Source organism: Calidris pugnax, unplaced genomic scaffold (genome assembly GCF_001431845.1).
Source record: "Calidris pugnax isolate Ruff unplaced genomic scaffold, ASM143184v1 scaffold147, whole genome shotgun sequence".
Taxonomy (NCBI): domain Eukaryota; kingdom Metazoa; phylum Chordata; class Aves; order Charadriiformes; family Scolopacidae; genus Calidris; species Calidris pugnax.
This window is the reverse complement of record NW_015092359.1, coordinates 5033486-5054816: the sequence shown is the minus strand read 5'-3', so window position 1 is coordinate 5054816 and position 21331 is coordinate 5033486. Positions and strand designations below refer to the sequence as shown.

The 21331-nt window shown below is 44.1% G+C and overlaps 1 protein-coding gene across 1 annotated transcript; it reads left to right on the top strand.

Annotated features, from left to right (window-relative positions):
- The first annotated feature begins 14 nt into the window (after window positions 1-14).
- CRNKL1 (crooked neck pre-mRNA splicing factor 1) lies at window positions 15-12489 on the top strand. Its single transcript, XM_014962467.1, has 14 exons — window positions 15-166; window positions 504-656; window positions 2644-2735; window positions 2853-3011; window positions 3372-3538; window positions 4016-4194; window positions 4895-5065; window positions 5718-5909; window positions 6680-6739; window positions 7949-8029; window positions 10093-10332; window positions 10748-10849; window positions 11435-11683; window positions 12234-12489. The coding sequence occupies exons 1-14, from the start codon at window positions 119-121 to the stop codon at window positions 12399-12401; spliced, it is 2061 nt and encodes a 686-aa protein (XP_014817953.1). The 5' UTR covers window positions 15-118; the 3' UTR covers window positions 12402-12489.
- Window positions 12490-21331: the final 8842 nt, after the last annotated feature.

Below are 21331 nucleotides of genomic sequence, written 5' to 3'. Positions count from 1 at the left end.
CCGACCGGCCCCCGCCTCGCTGCCGGCGTCGGGACGCGCCGCCGTTACCCCGGCAACGACGCCCGCTGCGTGAGGTCAGAGGTGACGGGGGCGGGGCTCGGCTGGGAGAGGCGGCAAGATGGCGTCTACGGCGGCCGGGAAGCAGCGGATCCCCAAAGTGGCGAAGGTACCGGGGAGGAGGAGGAGGGGGGAAGAGGCGGCGGCGGCGGTGGTGGGCCAGCGGCCGGGGATTGGGAGGGGGGCCCAGGCGGCCGGGCCGCGATCCTTGGAGCAGCGCCGGGAGCCCTGGAGCCACCGGCCGGGCCGGGAGAGCAGAGCCGCCTGCGGCCTCTGGAAGTTTTGCCTCTCCTAATACCCCGGGCTGGTGCTGGCCCTGTCAGGGAGGGGTCTGCGCATCCTTCTTCAGTGAATAATGAAGCCACCGGAGTAAATGAGGTACGAGGGGACTTTTGGGTTTTGTTTTAGAAGGGGAAAAGTGCGTATCAAGCCGCCTTTCTTTACAGGTGAAAAATAAAGCACCTGCCGAAGTTCAGATCACAGCGGAACAGCTCTTAAGGGAGGCAAAAGAGAGAGAGCTTGAACTTCTTCCACCACCACCTCAACAGAAGATCACAGATGTTGAAGAGCTAAATGACTATAAACTCCGGAAAAGGAAGGTAAAGGCAAAAAAAATGATAATTATAGTCATGGTGCTTGTAATTTTACTATTTTTTTAAATTTAAACAAGAGGTAGGTAGCCTATATTACCTGTAGATTTTCCAGATGAACAGTAATTCATAAAAAAACCCCTAACATTTCACTGAATTTTCAGAGTTGGAAGGGACCATAGAGATCATCTAGTCCAACTCCCCTGCTGAAGCAGGATTGCCTAGAGCTTGTCAGAGCATGTTACTCAGGAGCATCCAGGCGGGTCTTAAAAATCTCCAGAGAAGGGGACTCCACACCCTCCCTGGGCAGCCTGTTCCAGGGCTCTGGCACCCTCACTGCCAAGAAGTTTTTCCTCATATTTGAGTGGAACCTCTTATGTTCCAACTTGTGCCCGTTGCCCCTCATCCTCTCACTGGGAACCACTGAAAAGAGTCTGGCTCCCTCCTCCTTCAACCCTCCCTAGAAAGTGCTACTTTCATGCAAAAGTTGTACATTAAACATGTGTTGTTTAGCACAGAATTTGGTAGTACACAACATATTATGTGTGACCATGTTCAAGGTGTTCAGAACACTGGAAGAGCAATTAAATACATGGTTGACATGCAGTTTCTTCATCACCACTGATATAGCTGGCCAGTCAGCATGACAGGACATTAGCAAGCTTTACAGGAGTGCTGGTGCTTTTTCCACCTCAGCTGTTTAAAAGAATACAGAGTGTGTTTGCAAGTGATATTTCTGTTCTGTACAATTGGGATATCATTTGACACACTTTAGAACGAAACTTTCTACACTCATCACCATTATGTTTGATGACTATCTTAAAAACCTTGCCATTTTGCGTGTAATATTGCAGATATATATTTTTTTTATTTATTTAAAAGATTTGCTTTGCTTGTGCAAACTTATCTACAGTTTTCTTCTGCTTTTTCCTTTGATAATTGCTGTCCTGGATCAGCAAAGCAAACATATCCTTCACAGGGAACTTCGAATGTTTTCAGTACAGAAACATTTTTTAGATACAGCCAACATAAATTAGGACTGTCGTTTGCTTAAGTATATATATGCATATGTTCAGAACTGGTGACTGTTGTAGCACAGCAACACAACAGCCCATTACTCAGCCCTGGGTGGATGTTCATTTCCCTCCTTAACGGAGCGGCTGGGGCTCCTCATGACGATTTGGGTCTTATTGGCCTGGGTGCTGCTGTGCCTCACTCAGGTACTGCTGTGCCTCACTCAGGCACATGTGGAGCAACTGGAGTCAGATGATCAACACCACAGCACTGCAAAAACAACCTTTCCTATTACCTTTTTTCACCTCTCATATGAATGGCAGTAACGAACCACCACGTTAACTCTGTCAAATGGTGTTTAGCCGCATGTTGAATACCAATAGCATTGATCCTGGCAGTAGCCAAACACAAGGCTGAAGAGCCCCTCAGCCTTGCACTGAGCAGTGAAACTTGTCTAGCACATTTGATGCTGGCGTATTAAATGCAGGGAACAAGGCTGAAGAGCCCCTCAGCCTTGCACTGAGCAGTGAAACTTGTCTAGCACATTTGATGCCAGCATATTAAATGCAGGGAATAAGAATAAGGCATCTTGCTTTAAAGAAGTTTAGAGCAAAAGTACATACAGGTCAAAGTGAATGAACTTGTGCTGGTCCGTCCGTGTCCATTCAGAGTTGTCTGCGATGACTGGATTCCGTTTGTCCAGGGAATGTTGCTATCAAAACACTAAGCAGGAGATTAAAAAAAAGTAAGATTTTAGTGCTGTCAGTTATTATTCCATCAGTTTTTAAGGTATCGGGTTATACTTCTAGTTTCTCCCTTATGCAGTTTTTAGTGTTGTATTGAGTGTGATCTGTTACTACATCTGAATGGGTGTAAGACATCTGGAGTTCATTCCAGTAATAGTAATGTTCCATAAGCCATTTATAACAAGATTGGCCTGCACAGAGGGATTTCTTACTTACAGAAATGATTTTCTCCTCAGACTTTTGAAGATAACATAAGAAAAAACAGGACTGTTATCAGTAACTGGATAAAGTACGCACAATGGGAGGAAAGCCTAAAAGAAATACAGAGGTAATTACGATGCATCTGCAAACATCTCTTATAAACCTTTTAAGATGCAAGTTGACAAACACCATCAAAGTCTTGGGGGCACGTTATAGACACAACTTGCTTCTCTTTGCTTTCCAGAGCCCGTTCCATTTACGAGCGTGCTTTAGATGTAGACTACAGAAACGTTACGCTCTGGCTGAAATACGCAGAAATGGAAATGAAGAACCGCCAGGTTAATCACGCACGGAACATTTGGGATCGAGCCATTACCACCCTTCCCAGGGTCAACCAGTTCTGGTATGTTTACAGAGAGTGAGGCATTGCTTCTACCCCGAAAGACTACTGGTTATTTCTCTATTTTGGTATCATTCAAAAGTGCATTGTTTTCTGTTTCTCCAAGTCTTTAGGCTAGTCTGAAAAAAAAAGAGGAAGGCTTAAGTTTTGGACAGGTTTACTTTTCAAGTGGTGGGAGTGTTGGGACAGAAGGATGTTCGTGTGCTTGCACTCTGCCAATCCCAACAGTATCTATAGGCATTTCTGGGGTGCAGGTGGGAAATAGGTGAAGAAATCTCAGTAATGCTCTTATTAAGCACTCAAAAAATCCTTTCATTTACGTGTTTACAATGCATTTATAAAAACTTGATCGTGTTTTCTAAGGTATAAGTATACTTACATGGAAGAGATGTTGGGGAATGTTGCTGGATCACGGCAGGTGTTTGAACGTTGGATGGAGTGGCAACCAGAAGAGCAAGCTTGGCATTCCTACATCAACTTTGAGCTGAGATACAAGGAGGTGGACCGGGCGCGTACCATTTATGAGAGATATATCCTTTCTGATGCGTTGCAACACCTGCCTAAGTTGAGGCCTGCTTTCTTCATGTCTGTCTTATCTGTTCTGTCTCCAGCTATGTCCCTGTGCTCTTTTTTACTGTGGTGTGCTGGGAGTAAGCCACCATGCTGAGATCCAGCAGTAGGTATTAAAATCACGTTTTATATATGCCTCCAGATTCAGTTAACTGAATGTATGTCCTGCCACAGTACTGGATATTTAACAGCACTCATACTTCCAGCTTTTTTGCTGTCTCTTTTTTTCAGATTTCTCCTCCGTAGACTTTTCCCTGACCCTTGCCTGATTTTTATTCCTTTTTAAGTTCTCACTAAGGCACAAAGCTGTTTCTTGTCTTCTTCCCAGCTGCATTCTTTGCATATGCCATCCTTGGGAGTTGTTTCAAACAGTCACTGGGAAGAATGCAATTTGAATGTCCAGTTCAACCACCACTGTTTCTTTAACATAGCTCTACTTGTCATTGTTCATCCTGATGTTAAAAACTGGATCAAATATGCCCGCTTTGAGGAGAAGCACAGCTATTTTGCTCATGCAAGGAAAGTATATGAAAGGGCAGTGGAGTTCTTCGGAGAAGAGCATATGGATGAGCAGTTGTATGTGGCTTTCGCAAAATTTGAGGAGAACCAGAAAGAAGTAAGAGCTTCTTGATAATACATCAGACTGATACCAAGTGCCCCCACAAGATTTCTTCTTGAATATCAAACTCTAGGCCACTTAACATTCACTGCAATTGTGTTTTTCAGCATGTATGAGATGTTGTAGTCCGAGTTAAGGAGACAATTTTTTGCTTATCTTCTACTTGCCTTTTGGTGACATCAAGGAAATATGTTCTAAGAAAGGTGGGCACCAAATCTGCCAAGCCTGAGAATAGTGTCATAGGATCAAATATATATCCTCAGATTTGTAAGCTCCTGAGAGGTTGTAGGCTTGCATTAAAAAAAAAAAAAAAAAAAAAAAAAAAAAAAAAAAAAAAAAAAAAAAAAAAAATCAGCCTTGTTTTTCCCAGATGGTCTCTTTGAAGTGCCCAGTCCATTAAGCAATTGAAAACATTCTGTGAACACAAAGCAAAAGCCTCTTAAAAACATGTTAAATATTCCAGACCTGTAAATGAATAAGAAATTGTAGATTTTGATATTTACAGATCTATATTTTTTTTTCCAAAGTTTATTCTTCAGGGAGATCTGTGTTAGTCTTGTCCTAAAAGAGTCATTTACATTGAGATATTCTATGATTTGCCATTCCATTAAATATTGCCAAAAGCTCATTGAGAAATTGTGGGGGAGGACAGAAGTTGCTTTGTTAATATTACTCAAATGATATTTAATGTTTTCAGTTTGAAAGAGTAAGGGTCATCTACAAGTACGCCTTGGACAGAATTCCAAAACAGGATGCCCAAAATCTCTTCAAGAATTACACCATCTTTGAGAAGAAGTTTGGAGACAGAAGGGGAATTGAAGACATCATTGTCAGTAAGAGGAGATTCCAGTATGAAGAGGAAGTGAAGGTAGGTACTCCAGATATCCCCTGGGCTCATCACTCACCCAGCTACTGCTCAAGGTACACGAGTGTCTCGTGATATGAAGGCTCATGAGTTTTACATTACCCTTGATGCTCACTCCAAGAAAATGCCAAGAGAACAGTGTTCATTTTGGAGGCAGAATTCCGACAATACTTGCATTTATTGCTTTTTTGTTTCTGCATTCTAATGGAGATTGCGGAGCTCCGTACCCTTCACGGTCATCTTGGGGAATAATGCAGTTTAGCTTGTGACTAACTTCTTCACTTTTGTTATGCAGTAACTGTGACAGGACACTTCACCTCTGTGTAAATACTTTTATGTGAGAAAACAGGTGCGCTGCACCTGTCTGCTGTTCAGTGAATACTGCATTTTTCATCATTTTCCCTTCTCACAGCTCAGTTTGCTTTAGATATTCACTTAAAGAATGGTTGTAGATAAAATTAAAGCCATAAATGCACTTTAGCCTAAAAGCTGTAGCTTAATTAAGCATACCTGAGACCAACACTTTTCATTAATATTCCTATGATCTATTTTAAAGGAGAAATTCTGTATAAAAGCTATAAGTAATGGAACAGGGTCTGTTGTTTGTAGTTACTGAAGTTTCTTTCCCATTTCTCTGCTCCCATCTTTCTGGAAGGCAAATCCACATAATTATGATGCATGGTTTGACTACCTGAGGTTAGTTGAAAGCGACACAGATGCCGAAACTGTCCGAGAAGTGTATGAAAGAGCCATCGCCAACGTTCCCCCAATTCAAGAGAAAAGACACTGGAAAAGATACATCTATCTTTGGATTAACTATGCATTATACGAAGAGCTGGAGGCAAAGGCAAGTAGGAAGAACTCAGGTTTTTTCTTTCCTTCCCATGTATTTTCCTCATATTAAATATCTGTAGCTATTTTAATAGGAATGAGAGCTAAAAATACTATGCCTTATTTGTTTTGTGTAACTAGTTACAGGATTTGCTATTTAAGTATGGGGGTGGTTCTCCTTAAGTTTTCCCTCTCATGCATAGGGGAAAAAATATTTCAGTTTCACCCCAATTCATCCAGAAACATCCCGATAATAAAAGCAAAGTGGGTCTTTCTATCTCATCTGAATTGCCTGTTCCAGGCTGTTATCTGAACTTGCAAAATATTTCTGTATTTAACAAAACTGTTTGTGAAGTTGTTCTGTGAAGCAGTCAGATTCTTGCTATAGTGGCCTTTTGAGGCTGTGTAAGTATTTCTTCTGTTATCAGGCATGAAACTTTATAGCTGCTCTTTATTTTGTAGAATTGTAGTACAGTATACCCATTCAATAGCTTTTAAAGAAAAGATACTTGTGTCGTCCCCCCAGGCCCAATGGGGACACTCCTGGTTTTATTGCCTAGTTCTTAGTGTTGAATCTTCTTTTCAAATGATGACTCTTACGGATTCTCAGAAGTTACTGTCTTTGAATCACACATACTAAGTAGATAAGTCCTTTTGTATCTTAGGTATACAAGATTCTAAACGATTTAAAAATACTGTTCTGCAGTTTTGCAGTCATTGCACAAATCAAAATGTAGTGTAATCTTAGCAGTGAAGAAAGTATTTAATTTTGCCTGTTTCTTACAGGATGGAGAACGCACCAGACAAGTATATCAGGCTTGTATTGAGCTCATTCCCCACAAGAAGGTATGGTTCCTCCAGCTGTTTGCATCAAGTCTTGAATTAAAATTCTCAAGATAGGATCCTTTATTTTTCTTGCCAAGCTTCAAGTGTGTAAGCAGCTCCAAATGGCTACTAGCACATTTGTGGAGACTTTAGATATCCCTTCCAGTTTCTTATAACATACACCTTCTAAATTTGATAGTTCAGGGCTTTTTTTCAAGTTAAGATGTTGGATGGTGGTAATTTGCATTATCAGTGAGAAATAGAAAGCCACACGCTGAAGTCAGATTTCCTTATAGAGATGTGATGCAAGAGTTTCTCTAGCATTTTCAAATTACTATGTATACTCTAAGAAGTTGAGATAACAGAGAGGATAGTCCAGTTCTATTAAATAGTAGGGAAGAACTCTTACCTGTTATTTATTTACTTGTTTCCTTCCTCAGATTGGTACTTTTGTAGTTATTCTCAGCCTAGTTGCTTATAGTCTCTGAAGAACACTTGCTTGTTGCTCCATTTTATGTGGGTTACTGCCTTTTATAGCAACTGTTTCTAATTGTCTGCACAGTCCCAGCTGAGGGAGGTGCATTTGATAAACCATCTTTCAGGTGTGTATTCCCCATTACAATCAGTCTTCAAGACTGTTTTTTTAGTTTTGTGGGCCTTTATTGCCAGTGAGTTTTAACTAAAATATCTGTGTGGCCAAACCCTTAAAACAATTAATCAGCATTGCCTTGGAATGCCAAGAAATCTTAGATCATGTTTCCTAAAACAATTAATCAGCATTGCCTTGGAATGTCAAGAAATCTTAGATCATGTACTTAATTTTCTAGTTTGTCATTAATCATGTCATCTGAATATCAGATGTGTAGATTAGGGTTAATCTGTAATTATTAAAAGTTGATTAGGTAATAATTGATTCAGTGATAGCTGATATTTTGCCAATCGATTGGTTAATGAACCATTTTCTGTGTTTGAGAAGACTTCTGTCCTGGCTATTTTTGCTTTCATCCAGTGGTAAAGTATATTGTCCTGTTCTAGAGACCAGGGGTGTGAACTTTCAACTTTTTAGCAGGAAAACGCTGAGGTCAAATGCAATTAACTGCAGTAGCAGTAACATCTTGTATAGACAGTGTGATTATTCTGCTAATGAACATACGTGGTTCCAACCCTAAGCTTCTACTAAGGTTCTATTAAGCTTCTGACCCAAGCATCACATTGTTCTTTTTCTTTCAGTTTACATTTGCCAAAATATGGCTGCTGTATGCTCAATTTGAAATACGCCAGAAAAATCTTCCACTTGCCAGAAGAGCTTTGGTAAGCTTTTCTTAATTCCATAATTGACTTTACTAACTAATAGTAACAAGGGAATGGCATTAAAAGATCTTAAATTGTCCTTTATAAATTACGGGTTTAATCCACTTAAATAAAGCATCTGAGAAGTCTGCAGGGACCTGCATTTACTGTCATGTATGATTTAAAAAGAAGCATAGCTTGATATGATGAATTAGCCTTGGGCAGAAACGAGTGTAGCTTTCTCGTTTCAGCTGACAAAGCACACATCTGACTGCAGGAGCACCCAAATCAGCTTAGCCCACTTGGAAATTTTTAACTGCTGCTAATTTTTTTAAATGATACTTGTACAAACAATAGCGTTTTAAATAAACCTAAGACTTGCCAAATAGAGTGTGTTTGAGTCCCAGCCACCAGGTTGCTGATAGAAGCGATCGCAGGGACTTTGGGCAGGCTTGGGAGCTTCTGTGTGGAGTTCACTGTGTGAATGTCACCATGTCAGAGAGCCACGGCGTACATTTTGGCATCAAACCCTTTTGAAATGAAAAGCTTTCTTTCCTTACAATTCAGATATTCTAAAGAAGCTCGGTGATAGCGTCAATATTTTGCTAGAAAGCTAATGTTGGTAATGGTTGAGGTGGTTTGACTTTAAGAAGGAAACTGATGGGATTTCCATCAACCCCATGGCACAGCAGTGATTAGAGCCTAAACGTCAATGGCCATCTGTAGCTGCTGCTGCACCAAGTCTGCCCCCAATGTGCCAGTAAAGCTTTGTCTCTTGAGCTGGACTCCTGCCCTCGACCAGAACAAAAGGAAGGGTTAAGTCCCCTGTGAGGCTGTTACTGTCTCCCTGCAGGAGAAGACAACCATCTGTCCTGAAGTGTGCTGCTGTTCCAGCTTGGCTTAAGATACCATTGCTCAAGCTTACCATAGTCAACATTTTGCACCTTGTATCTGGCCTTCTTTTATTTAGGGGTAAATGATAACAGGAGATTCTGGAAAGGCTGCTTTGGCAGCCATAATACTTTTTTGGACCGGGCCTAGATTTGGCAAGCAGTTTCTTTCTTCCTTTCTTTTGCAACAAGTTGACTTTGAGCCACCTCTTTGGCAAGAAACCTTACTCCTGTTCTGAGGTCAGGGTCCTGCTCTGTCACCATGCAGAAGAGGAGGTCCAGCTCCTGATGCTGAAGCTCTCATCAGCATGGAGACAGTGCCTTGCTCTGCTTTAATTTCACTGGCTGCAGATGGTGTGTGGATTCCTTGGTTTCTCAGGACCTGAGAGATGCTGGGACTTGGAGACAGGAGATCAGCTGGAGTCGATGCTAGCAGTGAGGGGTGTGCGAGGAAGAACCGAGCATATTTTGAAATAGAAAAGACATTTCTAGAGTTTGAGAGCCATAATGGTGACCAATTAGGTGTTCCCAAGTGGTGGTTTCCTCCATTTTTACTAATACCAAGATAATCAATGTGTAGGAAAGTTGTGCAGGAGAATTGTAGTAAGGGAGTTTGATCTGAAATAATTTAATTCACATTGGCTTGAAGTAACAGAGGCTGCAGTGCTTAATAAATAATAGTTGTCTACAGAAGTGACTCCAAGAGTGAAGCTCACTACATACCTCTCAGATGTTCCTGTTCTTAACTCCTGTGATGATGAGTAGCAGTGGTGGTCCAGGAGACAGTTTGTCTTGATACAATTTTTTTTATAAGATACTTGGGAACTGCTTGCCTGGAAGACTGGTACAGACTGGTATTATGCTTTCTTCAGCTTTTGAGGCAAGATGAAGTGTTCATTTGATGAGCCAGGGTGAGTTTCAACTTTGTGGGGAATCCATCTTACGTGACAGTGTAACAAGTTAGAAGCTTTTTTGTTTTCAGACTTTTTCTTGACGTTTAAGGATGCACGCTCATTTTGCAAACGTTGTTTTTTAAGACTCTGATCAGAGCCAGTACCAAATTGCTCAAATATTAACTTTATTTCAAATACTGGAGAATAAACAAATGTTTAGAAAATAGAGTGGTGTTTTTTCCTTGCAAGATATCTACAGTGGTTTTGGTTTTGTGGTTGTTTTTTTTTTTTTGCTTAACAGGGGACGTCCATAGGTAAATGTCCAAAAAACAAACTGTTTAAAGGTTATATTGAATTGGAATTACAATTGCGAGAATTTGATCGTTGCCGAAAACTGTATGAAAAATTCCTGGAGTTTGCACCGGAAAACTGCACGTCGTGGATTAAATTTGCTGAACTGGAGACCATTCTTGGGGATATTGATAGAGCTCGGGCAATATATGAGTTGGCCATTGGCCAGCCCCGGCTAGACATGCCAGAGGTAAGGGGGTAGGAGAACTTTACAGTTGGCACCATTTGGAGGTATTTATTACACAGTGTGGCTAATTAAAATGTAAATAATCTACCGGCTTGATCGGAACTGCTTTCCGTAGTGCCTTAGCCTGTGTCTCATTAATTTAACATCTGTTTCTTCTTAGCAGGGTATGCAGGACTGTGCAACCCATGATAACACATGGTGGGGGAGAAACATGCTTAATGGATTATGTGCATAAGAATTAATATTGCTGAGTCTTAATCCTAGCTTGTGCAGTCGATAAATATTCTGATCTCTGATTTATTTTTTTTTCCAGAGAAATTTCACCTTTATCCATGCTCTTCTTTTTTCTCCTTTTTTTTTCCCTTTTAATTATCGCGGTGTGCTATGAACATAGTGAGAGACTTTTCTTCCTTTGCAGGTTCTTTGGAAATCCTACATTGACTTTGAAATAGAGCAAGAAGAGTACGAGAAGACAAGAAATCTTTACCGCCGATTGCTTCAGCGGACGCAGCACGTTAAGGTGTGTATGAGGATGGAGAACACAGAGCTGGTCTTCAGTCTGATCCACAGTGGAGAAGAAGCCTTGGCCACTTTGGTTTTCTGCCTTTTTCAAATCAACAGTGAGCCTGAGCTCAGTCCTGTGCCTGTGCCACGACGAGGGGAAAGACCATCCTCCATTCCATATGGCAACAGGTGTATCTTACGTGAAGGAAGGCTTTGCAGAAGGTTTCCAAGCAGCTCACTCCCTTCTGAGTAGCTTTGGAATTGTAGTTGGAAAAAGCAGTGCACGATAAAAATTGTTGCAATTTGTCCAGTGTAGTTTGGTGCTGTCATTTGAATAAATCCAGACAGGTTTACGTTGATTTGAAACAACCACAAGAAATCTGTCAGTGTAGTTTACATGAATATTCTCTCTCGCCAAAATGAAGCAAGTCTCACACTTCTGGAACAAACATGAATTTTCTAGGTACCTGCTTACGAAAAAATACTTTAGACTTGCATTGACATCTGCTTTTTTGGCTGCTTTGCTGTTTGAGGCTGTCACTTACCTCTCAGACTTCAGAATGGAGGTTTCAGCTTGGTTTTGCTTTGCTTTCAACCACAGGTCTGGATCAGCTTTGCCCAGTTTGAGCTGTCTGCAGGAAAGGAGGAGAGTTTGTCGAGATGCCGGCAGATTTACGAAGAGGCTAATAAGGCAATGCGAAACTGTGAGGAGAAAGAGGAGAGAGTCATGCTTCTGGAGTCCTGGAGAAACTTTGAAGAGGAGTTTGGAACTGATACCACTAAAGAGAGGATAGATAAGCTTATGCCTGAGAAAATAAAGAAGAGGAGAAAACTGCAGGCTGAAGATGGGGTAAGGGGAATAATCACACAAGTAGTCACTTTGAGGCCTTGGTGGCTTTATGCTGGGGTCTGGTACACAAAATGCAGTGGGCAGTGATGGATGCTGTCACTGCAATACACAGTTTAGTGCAGGAGTTGGAAAAAAAGCATGGGCTGAAACATGTGCTGCTGAGCTGCTTGCTCTTCAGCAGGCTGGGTGGGCAGTGGATGCAGAGGGAGATACTCGTACCAAGTGCTCGCTGCTGTCTTTAAACTCCTACTGTGGGCAAATCAGAACAGCTTTGGGCAGTGCTGTGCAGGTAGTGTTAGTTCCTTAACTCTGTTTGGGAAGCTGTAGCCAGGCTGTCCCTCAACTCTGCCTGCTCCTTACTCACAGCAGCAGCAGTACTGCCTTACAGCCGTTCAGCTCATTGGTTTCAGCTGCTTTTCAGCTGCTATGGACGGTCTAACAGACATCGATTTTAATTTTATCTCCCTGTTATGCTTATTAGAAGCACCTTCTAATAGCTAACATTAACATGCAAATTAAACTCGCTTTGTGGTATTTTTTTTTTCCCTAGTCTGATGCTGGCTGGGAGGAATACTACGATTATATTTTCCCAGAAGATACTGCCAATCAGCCTAATCTCAAATTGCTTGCTATGGCTAAACTCTGGAAAAAACAGCAACAGGAGAGTGAAGCTGCAGAGATGGATCCAGACAAAGACGTTGATGAAAGCCAGTCTTAATACATTGCCTTTGCCCACCCCTTTTCTTGGGTATTGTACAGTATTTTCATCGGTGACAAATAAATGTATTTGAAGAGTTTTACTATTACTGACTTGAGACAGCTTTTTGTTTGGAAAAAAAACAAAAAAAGCACCATATTGCAGTTGATTCCCTTTAATAGTCTTAAAAGTAAAGGCCGTGGGGGAAGCTCAGGAGTCTTCAGCTATTACCACTGCTCTGAGAACTGGAAGAACTGGGTGGAAGCTTTGTTTTTAGCACAAAACCCACTGTTCTCAGGCTCCTACAAGCAAACGCAGTACTGCCTAAAACATACTAGCATGCCAAGGCAGCAGCTGTACTTTCTTTAATGAGAGAGGTGTCTCTAGCCATTCCTGATTGTTTTTTCCAGTAATTCTGTAAAATATGTACGGATCATGAGGATAGTTGAGAACAACAAATCCTGTTGACTGCAACCTGTTCGACTGTCTAGCCAAGTCAGCTTTTATCCCAAAAAGCTGTGTAGGATGAACGGTGGTAGAAGTTAAGCATCCTGAATCTAGCTCCCAGAAGACAAATCTGTAGAAACCATGATCATGCAGTTAGTCTGTGTTTTAATGTTTGAACATCTTGGCAGCATATTTTGTAAATAATCTATTGGGAGGTGAGGTAGAAGCAGCGTAAGTAGGTTTCTCAATGTGTTTTGTGTGTGGGGGGGGGAAATTCAGCCTTTATTATCTGTAAGTTTTATGGGGGGGGAAGGAGCCTTTCTGTCCACTTGTGTGGGCTTCCAAGGGGAAGTGGAGTAGTTTGCCCTTGTGGTGGGGAGGGAGACCTGGGGAGGACAGGGATCGCTGCCTCGGGACTCCCTCCTGTGCTTGGGGACCTTGCCTACCAGGAAGAATGGTGATTTCTACAAAAAAAACCCCCACAATAACTCCCAGAGCTACCCTGTCCTTCACCATCTCCATTGCCATAGTCATCCTCCCTGGGCTGATGCTTTTGAGCTTCTCTTTTTTAGCCCAGGGTGGGGAAGAGCAACCAGGCAGGAGGTGCACCACACCACTGCTAGGGGAGACCCAGAAAGGTCAAGCTGGACTTTGTGGCCCTGGAGGGGTAGTCAAGGGTGTGGGGGCCCGGGTGGGTGCTGCCAGGGATGGAAAGGGCTTGAGGAGGAGTGGAGGTTATCAGGCATTGGAATGGGCTGCACAGGGAGGTGGTGGAGTCACCATCCCTGGAGGTATTTAAGAAACGTGTAGACATGTTTCTTCAGGGCATGCTCTAGTGCCCAAGATTATTGGTTTGTCGTGGGCTGCTGAGTGGGTGGGTGATGGTTTTTTGGTTTGGTTGTTGTTGTGTGTTTAGGTGGTCGGTGGTGTGGGTTTTTTTGGGTTTTTTTTTTTTTTGTGGTTGGACTCGATGATCTCTGAGGTCCCTTCCAACCACCACAATTCTGTGATTCTGTGAGGTGAGACCCTGCTTGTGCAGCTGGGGCCAGTGGGAGGGATTTGGCCACTTGGGTGGGAGAGACGGGACCCACTTGGCCAGGGAGAGCAAGAGGGAGCTCGCCAAAGGGCTGGCCAATCTGGCCAGAAGGCTTTAAATTGGGAATGAGGGGGGCAGGAGGTGATGGCAGAGGGAGTTGGGCTGGGTTGGTAGAACAGGGCATGGGGTGCTGTGGGCAAGGGACCTCAACTTCAGGGTGGGAGGAAGCCAAGGGTGTGCCATGTGAGCAGGGGAATGCCATGAGGGCTACAAAGGTGATGAGGGGCCTGGAGCATCTCTCTTATGAGGAGAGGCTGAGGGACTTGGGGCTTTTTAGTCTGGAGAAGAGAAAGTTGAGGAGGGATCTGATCAATGCCTGTAAATACTTAAAGGGAGGGTGTCAAGAGGATGGGGCTGGTCTTTTTTCCGTGGTGCCCAGGGACAGGACAAGAGGAAATGGGCACAAACTTGAATAGAAGAAGTTCCACCTAAACATGAGGAGGAACTTCTTGACTTTGAGGGTGGCAGAGCCCTGGGAGAGGCTGCCCAGGGAGGTGGTGGAGTCTCCTTCTCTGGAGACATTCAAACCCCGCCTGGAGACATTCCTGTGCAACCTGCTCTGGGTGGACCTGCTTTGGCAGTGGGTTAGACTAGATGATCTCCAGAGGTCCCTTCCAACCCCATGTGACTCTGGGAAGAGGGCAGTGTTAGGTTCAGGGTGCCTGGGAGCAGCCCTGTTGGTGCAACACCCTGCTGGAGCTGGGAAAACCTTCCTCCCCTCGTTGTCCCACCTTTGTTTTCCTTTCTAACTGGGCTGGCTAAGAAGAAAAAATGACTTTATTGGTGGGGACTGTCCTTGGTTGCTTGCTAACTGTTGTTCTTTCAAGTTAAACACTTTGATTTTGAAGTCAGCTTAGTCACACTTTCTGGTTTAAAGCTTGTATAGGATTTCCTCACACCAGTGGTGTGACTGGTGGCTGTAACACAGCCCCGTGCTCGCACCCCTTGTTCTTTCTCCCTGTGTTCTCCTAAAATCCCGAGTGGGAAGGCAGTGCTGTTCCACCACGACAACCGAGAGGAGCATATTGATGGGGTAAAAAAATCTAGCTTTAAGTTTATAGCTGCTCTTACGCCTTCTGGGCTTTGATTTCTCCAGCATCTTGGTGGTTTGGGGAGGGGGTTTTGCAGTGCCTTTTTTTTTTGCCTTTTTTGTCTGCCTTTTTTTTCCTTTTCTTTTTTTTTTTCCCTTTTTTTCCTTTTTTTCGCCTTTTTTTTGCCTTTTTTGGCCTTTTTTGGCCTTTTTTTCCACTTTTTTTTATATTTCTTTGCCTTTTCTTCTTTTTGCCTCTTTCTTTTTGCCTCTTTCTTTTTGCCTCTTTCTTTTTGCCTCTTTTTCTTTTTGCCTCTTTTTCTTTTTGCCTCTTTTCTTTTTCCCTTTTTTTTTCCTTTTTTTTTCCCTTTTTTTGCCTTTTTTTGCCTTTTTTTTGCCCTTTTTTTCCTTTTTTTTCCTTTTTTTTGCCTTTTTTTGGCCTTTTTTGCCTTTTTTTTCCACTTTTTTTTCATTTTTCTTTACCCCTTTTTTTTGCCTTTTTTTGCCTTCTTTATTTTCCTTTTTTTTGCCCTTTTTTTTCCTTTTTTTTGCCTTTTTTTGCCTTCTTTTTTTTGGCCTTTTTTTGCCCTTTTTTGGCCTTTTTTTGCCTTTTTTGGCCTTTTTTTTTCCACTTTTTTTCATTTTTCTTTGCCTCTTTTTCTTTTTGCCTCTTTTTCTTTTTGCCTCTTTTTCTTTTTGCCTCTTTTTCTTTTTGCCTTTTTTTGCCCTTTTTTTTCCTTTTTTTGCCCTTTTTTTTCCTTTTTTTTCCTTTTTTTGCCCTTTTTTTGCCCTTTTTCCTTTTTTTTCGCCTTTTTTTTCGCCTTTTTTTTCGCCTTTTTTGGCCTTTTTTTCCACTTTTTTTCATTTTTCTTTGCCTTTTCTTCTTTTTTGCCTCCTTCTTTTTGCCTTTTTTCTTTTTCCCTTTTTTTTGCCCTTATTTTGGCCCTTTTTTGCCTTTTTTTTGCCTTTTTTTGCCCTTTTTTTTCCCTTTTTTTTCCCTTTTCTTTGCCCTTTTTTTTCCCTTTTTTTTTTTGCCTTTTCTTTTTTTTGCCTTTTTTTTCTCTAATAGGAGCCCCCAGCTGTAACCCCTGTGCATCCCAGCGAGGATGTGCTGAGCTCCCTCCCCGCAGGCAGCAGGCGGCGGCAGAGCCGCTTCCGCCCGCTCCTCCTCCTTCATCTGCACAGAAACTGGGGTGATGAAACATTGGGTAATCATTTAATCTAATCATTTGGACCGGTATGCAATTTCCCTTTTCATCTCGGTGTCTCAAAAAACCCTGGAAGGACACGGGTGGGTTAAATGGGAATTTCTGTCTGCTGGAGAAGGCAGGCATCCAGGAAAGGTGGCAGAGAAGAAGGGTTGGTGGATGAGTGTCATGGGATTGCTTTTAGTGCAGGGATTGTCTTTCTGGGGATTCCTGTCTCTCTCCTGGATTTCCAAGTTTAAAGACACGTTCCCATGAAGCACAGGACGAGGAGCAGCTGCATAGTACAAGCCCCCCTTTATGGTCCCTGGCTCCATCTCTCTAGTGGAGGTGCTGCCAAAATAGCGAGACCCATCCAAGCCTGTTCCCTGCTACTCATCCCCGTGTGTGCCCTGGAATGGCAAACCCTCCGAGGTCACACACGTTCACGGATTTGACAGAGTTGGAAGGGACCTCTAGAGATCATCTAGTCCAACTTCCCTGCTAAAGCAGGATTTCCTGGAGCACATCACTCAGGACTGCATCAAGGCAGGTCTCCATCATCTCATTCTGGGTTTTTCAGGGCTATTCTGCATTTTCCTGCTCTGAACGTGGGTCTTTGAGGTCTGGTTTTGTCTGTTTAAAGCCTGAAACGCTGGCAACGAGTGATCTGGACTGACATCCTGAACGCTGCATCTCCAGTGGTAGAACTGTTCCACCCTTCAGAGCACTAATGAGATGTACAGGTTTAATTGATTTCTCAGGTCACAGCCACGTTTCCACCTCATTTCTCTCCCTCATCCCCCCCTTCTAAGCTTATCTTGGAAAAGGTGAACAGGAGGGGTTTTTATTTCCATTTTAAGCAAAATTTATCCGCTAACGTAACTTTTGTACAGCCAAATGCTGCCATGGTAAAAGCATGTGCACAATGTCAAAGAGAGACAGCAGGACAAAAGCAGGGATGACTGTGTACGTACCCGACCTCTTGCCAGTTTTATTAGAAACTGCTTTATGACGTTCTCTCTCCATAAACCCCACGTGCGTACGAGTGGCTTGGATACAGCAGGTTTTGACATCTCTTGAAGTTTGATTACATCTAAGGTGGTGGAAAAATGCTGAACGTGTAGGCTGCTATGCCAAGCATATGCAGCATCACAAACGTAGAGCCGCAGCGGGCTGCCCGCGGCGCCGGCGTTTTGCCTTTTTAGGCTCCTTCCTGCGCAGCGTCCTGAAGCTTCAGGGAAGGCTCCTCAGGGTTTTGTCCTTGTGGGTCTGACTGGTCCCACTGGGGGCCTGTGGTGGTCTGTAACCCCCAGACCCCAAACGGTGTGCTCACAGGTCTGTAACCATGCCTGCAGAGTGGTCTTGGAGGTGATGGCACAGAAATGCCCTAAGCTGGAATGTGCCCTGGGGCCTCACCATAGTCCTGCCTGCATCCAGGTCTCCTGTCACCCAGCCAGCATCCCTGGTCTCCCTCCTTATTCATGCTTCCAAGGATCTAAAGGGTGGGTTGAGGGAGGATGGAGCTGGACTCTTTCCAGTGGTTCCCAGTGACAGGACGAGGGGCAACGGGCACAAGCTGGACCATGGGAAGTTCCACTCCAATCTGAGGAAGAACTTGTTTGGGGTGAGGGTGGCAGAGCCCTGGCAGAGGCTGCCCAGGGAGGGTGTGGAGTCCCCTTCTCTGGAGATCTTCAAGCCCCAGTGGATACCAGCCTGAGTGATGTGCTCTGGGCAACCCTGCTTTAGCAGGGGAGTTGGACTGGAGGATCTCTAGAAGGTCCCTTCCAACTCCAACAATTCCATGATTCTTGTCAGACCCTGGAAAGGGGCTTTCTTACTTCTGGAGGGGTAAACAAACACAGATTTCAGTCCTGTTTTCCCTTGGAAAATGTGAGGCACCTGTAAAGCAGACACTTTCTGCCAGGGATCTTATGCTCCTCAAGAGCACTGTGCCAGACCTACCCTTCAGTTACACTCAGCACAAAACTTAAGCATTTTTTCCAACAATCTCAGTGTTGTTAAGCTTTTTGCATACTTCAGGAGTTGGGGTGCCAAGCTTCATAACGCTCAGTTTTCCAGGTATCTACGTTGATAGTTTTTTTCTCCCCTCACTCAGACTTTTCAGCGCTGAAACAGGGATTGAACGTGGTCTGCCAGCAGCTTCGCAGGCCCTGAAGTAGATCTTGGTTTAACCAGTAGGAAATGGTGTCCGGCAGCAATCCAGACTGGGATCTTGTTCAGGACAGTAACCGGAATGATCCTTGCAGGACCAGGTCCCGCTGGGCACGGGGAATCTCTTTTGGAGTGACACAGCAAGCGTGGAGCTGGCCCATGCTCAGTTGGGGTGTTGAAGTGAGGCATTTCTTCTCCGTTAGTGATGCTCCTCCTCCTTGCAGAATATAAATTCCCTTTTTTTTCATTTTTTTTTTTAGCAGCACAGAAGTCAGCTCCACCAGGATGCCCCACTGACAGCGGGGTTTGTGCTGACTGCCCTGGATGCTGCTCTGCTCTTATCCCTCACCCAGAATCCTTGACTTCTATAAGTTTTTTGAGATGCAGTGAGCAAAAGCCAAGGTGCTGTTCCCAGTTTTACCTCCGTTTGGTACTGGCTCTTCCAGTTCTTCCCCTGCCTCCCTCTTTCCCTCCCGGAGGAACACCTGGGACTCCCAGCAGGCTGCTCAACACTTTGCTCTGAAGGCCATGGCTGAAATGAAATGCTAACGTGCGTGTCAGAAAGTGGTGCTGAATTAAATTAGAGTGCCCATCAAGAAACCAAGGACCTGGTTCTGTTAGGGGCTATAATGTCAGCTGCTTTCTCCCTGATGGAGAGCCGTGCTGTCAGCAGCCCTATTTCGTGTCCTTCTGGAGCATCCCCGTCTCCTGCAATGCTCCTGAGCGCTGGCCCCGGCACAGAGACGCTTCCCCCGCACCTATAAAACTGTCCCCTTTGCACAGCAAAACGTGGCCTCAGCTGTCTCCCGTGGAGCTCTTGAAGATGTTCAGGTTTGACTGAAAGAGGACACGCTTTGGCAGATGCCTCCAGGTCCAGCTTCACAGCGCCTCAGATGCCCTTTACTTCTGTCCCGTGCTTGGCCAGTGAAGTTTTAGATGGTCATTAATGCTTGGGTATGAGAGAGGGGTTTGATTTCTTTTCCTTTGTCTTCATCTTCCTCAGGGACAGAAGAGGAAGAAACCTGTTAATTGTAGATATCTGTTTTTGGGGCAGGTTCCTGTCAATACCTGCTTATTTACACGGCTGCTCAAAATGTTTTCATGTCACCACTTGGGCAAACTCTGCCATGGGCATCCAGGACTATTTAAAAATGTATTTTTCATTATCATTTCTGACTTCAGCTTTAACTTTTGCAAATCTGCCAGGGTGCAATTTTGTGATACTGAATCCTTGAGAGGACTGTCCACTGAAAAATAGCCAGACGGTGCCATGAAGAACTATCCCAAGCCCAATTACAGTTTTACTAAGCAGTACTTCATAGTGATGTTCTGGATATTAAGGAGGATTAAACCACCAGTAGATTGTCAGAACAGATGCATAAGTGATGTTTACTGGAATATGACACATCCAATTTCTAGAGAGCAGTCAGATTGGCAGAGAAAAGCTTTTCATTCAAATTTTGGAACTTCATCATAAAATTGGCAGTTATGCTTTCCCATGCCACACTAAGCACAGCGTCAGAAAATGTGCTGTAAAAGGTGGCTTTGTAGGAACACATTCATAAAAGTTCACGCTCTTTTAAAAGCCATTTCAAACATTGCATTTTTTAAGCTAAAACAATTTATTTATTTTTTTTTTCTGGCAGCTTTGCAAATAATCAAGGACACAAACTGGCCAGCCATTCTGCTGTTGAAACAAAATTCTGGACAGAACCCGCCCCGGCTAGGCTTTATTCCTTGGTCCTGTCATTAATTTGGAAAGAAACAAAAAATTAAAAAAACGAACCACCACCCATCCTCTCCCCAAAATAAAGCCCAAACTCTCTGAGCTGAGCCGCCACAGTGGGTAAATTTTACCCCAGTCTTCTGCCTGTGCTTGGGTTCTCTGATGTCTAATAGGGAATAAACTCCCCTGGTACCTTTCTTTTGAAGAACATTATCTCTCTTTTCCTTCTTCTCCTGGGAAGTTGGTAACCAAGCATCCCTGGCGGTACTTTTTTCTGTTGGAAGTGGCCAGTCCCCACCAACTTGGGGGGAGAGGGGGACAAAGGGGTGCAGAAGCTGCGTAAACCCGGCTTCCTGCAGAGCACAGCCTAAAAATGCATGATTGTTTCTCTCAATGGGAAAGGCAGCGGTTTTTGAAAGCAAGGCCATGCCTTTAACTCTGAGAGGGAAGATACGCGAAGGGGGAAGGCGAGTTGTATAAGATATATGGCTTTTAAAGCAGGGTTGGAAGAGTGTGGTGTCTCGGTACAGACAGGCTGTTCCCTGAGCAAAGGATGAAGCTGTTGCAGCATGGTCCTGGCAGCAGGAGGAGTGGGGATGGGCAGAGATTGAGCAGTTTCTGGTATTTTTAGCACCATCTGAATTCGGATCTATAACCACCCTTCTAGTTTGCTCATGCAGAGCACTGTCCAAGCTGGTGCTTGCAGCACCTTGGCTGTGCATCACGGCGCTGGGGGCACCAGGACCTGCAAAGGCACTGGCTCTTGGCCACTCCTCATCTTCCTCCACCACAGAAGGGGCCAGCTGGGAAGGACCTTGGGAGGCTCTGTGTGTCATCCATCCTTGGAGAATCATAGAATCATAGAATCATAGAATTTCCCAGGCCGGAAGGGACCTCCAAGGGTCATCTAGTCCCACCCCCCCGCAGTCAGCAGGGACACCCCCAACTAGACCAGGTTGCCCAGGGCCTCATCAGGCCTCACTAGGCCTCACCTTGAATATCTCCAGGGAAGGGGCCTCAACCACCTCCCTGGGCAACCTGTTCCAGTGCTCCACCACCCTCACAGTGAAGAACCCCCTTCTAATCTCCAATCTAAATCTGTTCCCCTCCAGCTTGAAGCCATTGCCCCTCGTCCTGTCACTGCAGGCCTTTCTAAACAGGCTCTCCCCAGCCTTCCTGTAGGCTCCCTTCAGGTACTGGAAGGCTGCTATTAGGTCTCCCCGGAGCCTCCTCTTCTCCAGGCTGAACAACCCCAGCTCCCTCAGCCTGTCCTTGTAGCAGAGGTGCTCCATC

What these genes read in the sequence shown, in the direction of transcription:
- CRNKL1 (XM_014962467.1), top strand. Translation starts at nt 119, where the DNA reads ATGGCGTCTACGGCGGCCGGGAAGCAGCGGATCCCCAAAGTGGCGAAG. An exon ending in GGATCCCCAAAGTGGCGAAG is followed by an intron (nt 167 to 503) that starts GTACCGGGGAGG and finishes CTTTCTTTACAG; the next exon opens with GTGAAAAATAAAGCACCTGC. An exon ending in AGCGGACGCAGCACGTTAAG is followed by an intron (nt 10,850 to 11,434) that starts GTGTGTATGAGG and finishes TTTCAACCACAG; the next exon opens with GTCTGGATCAGCTTTGCCCA.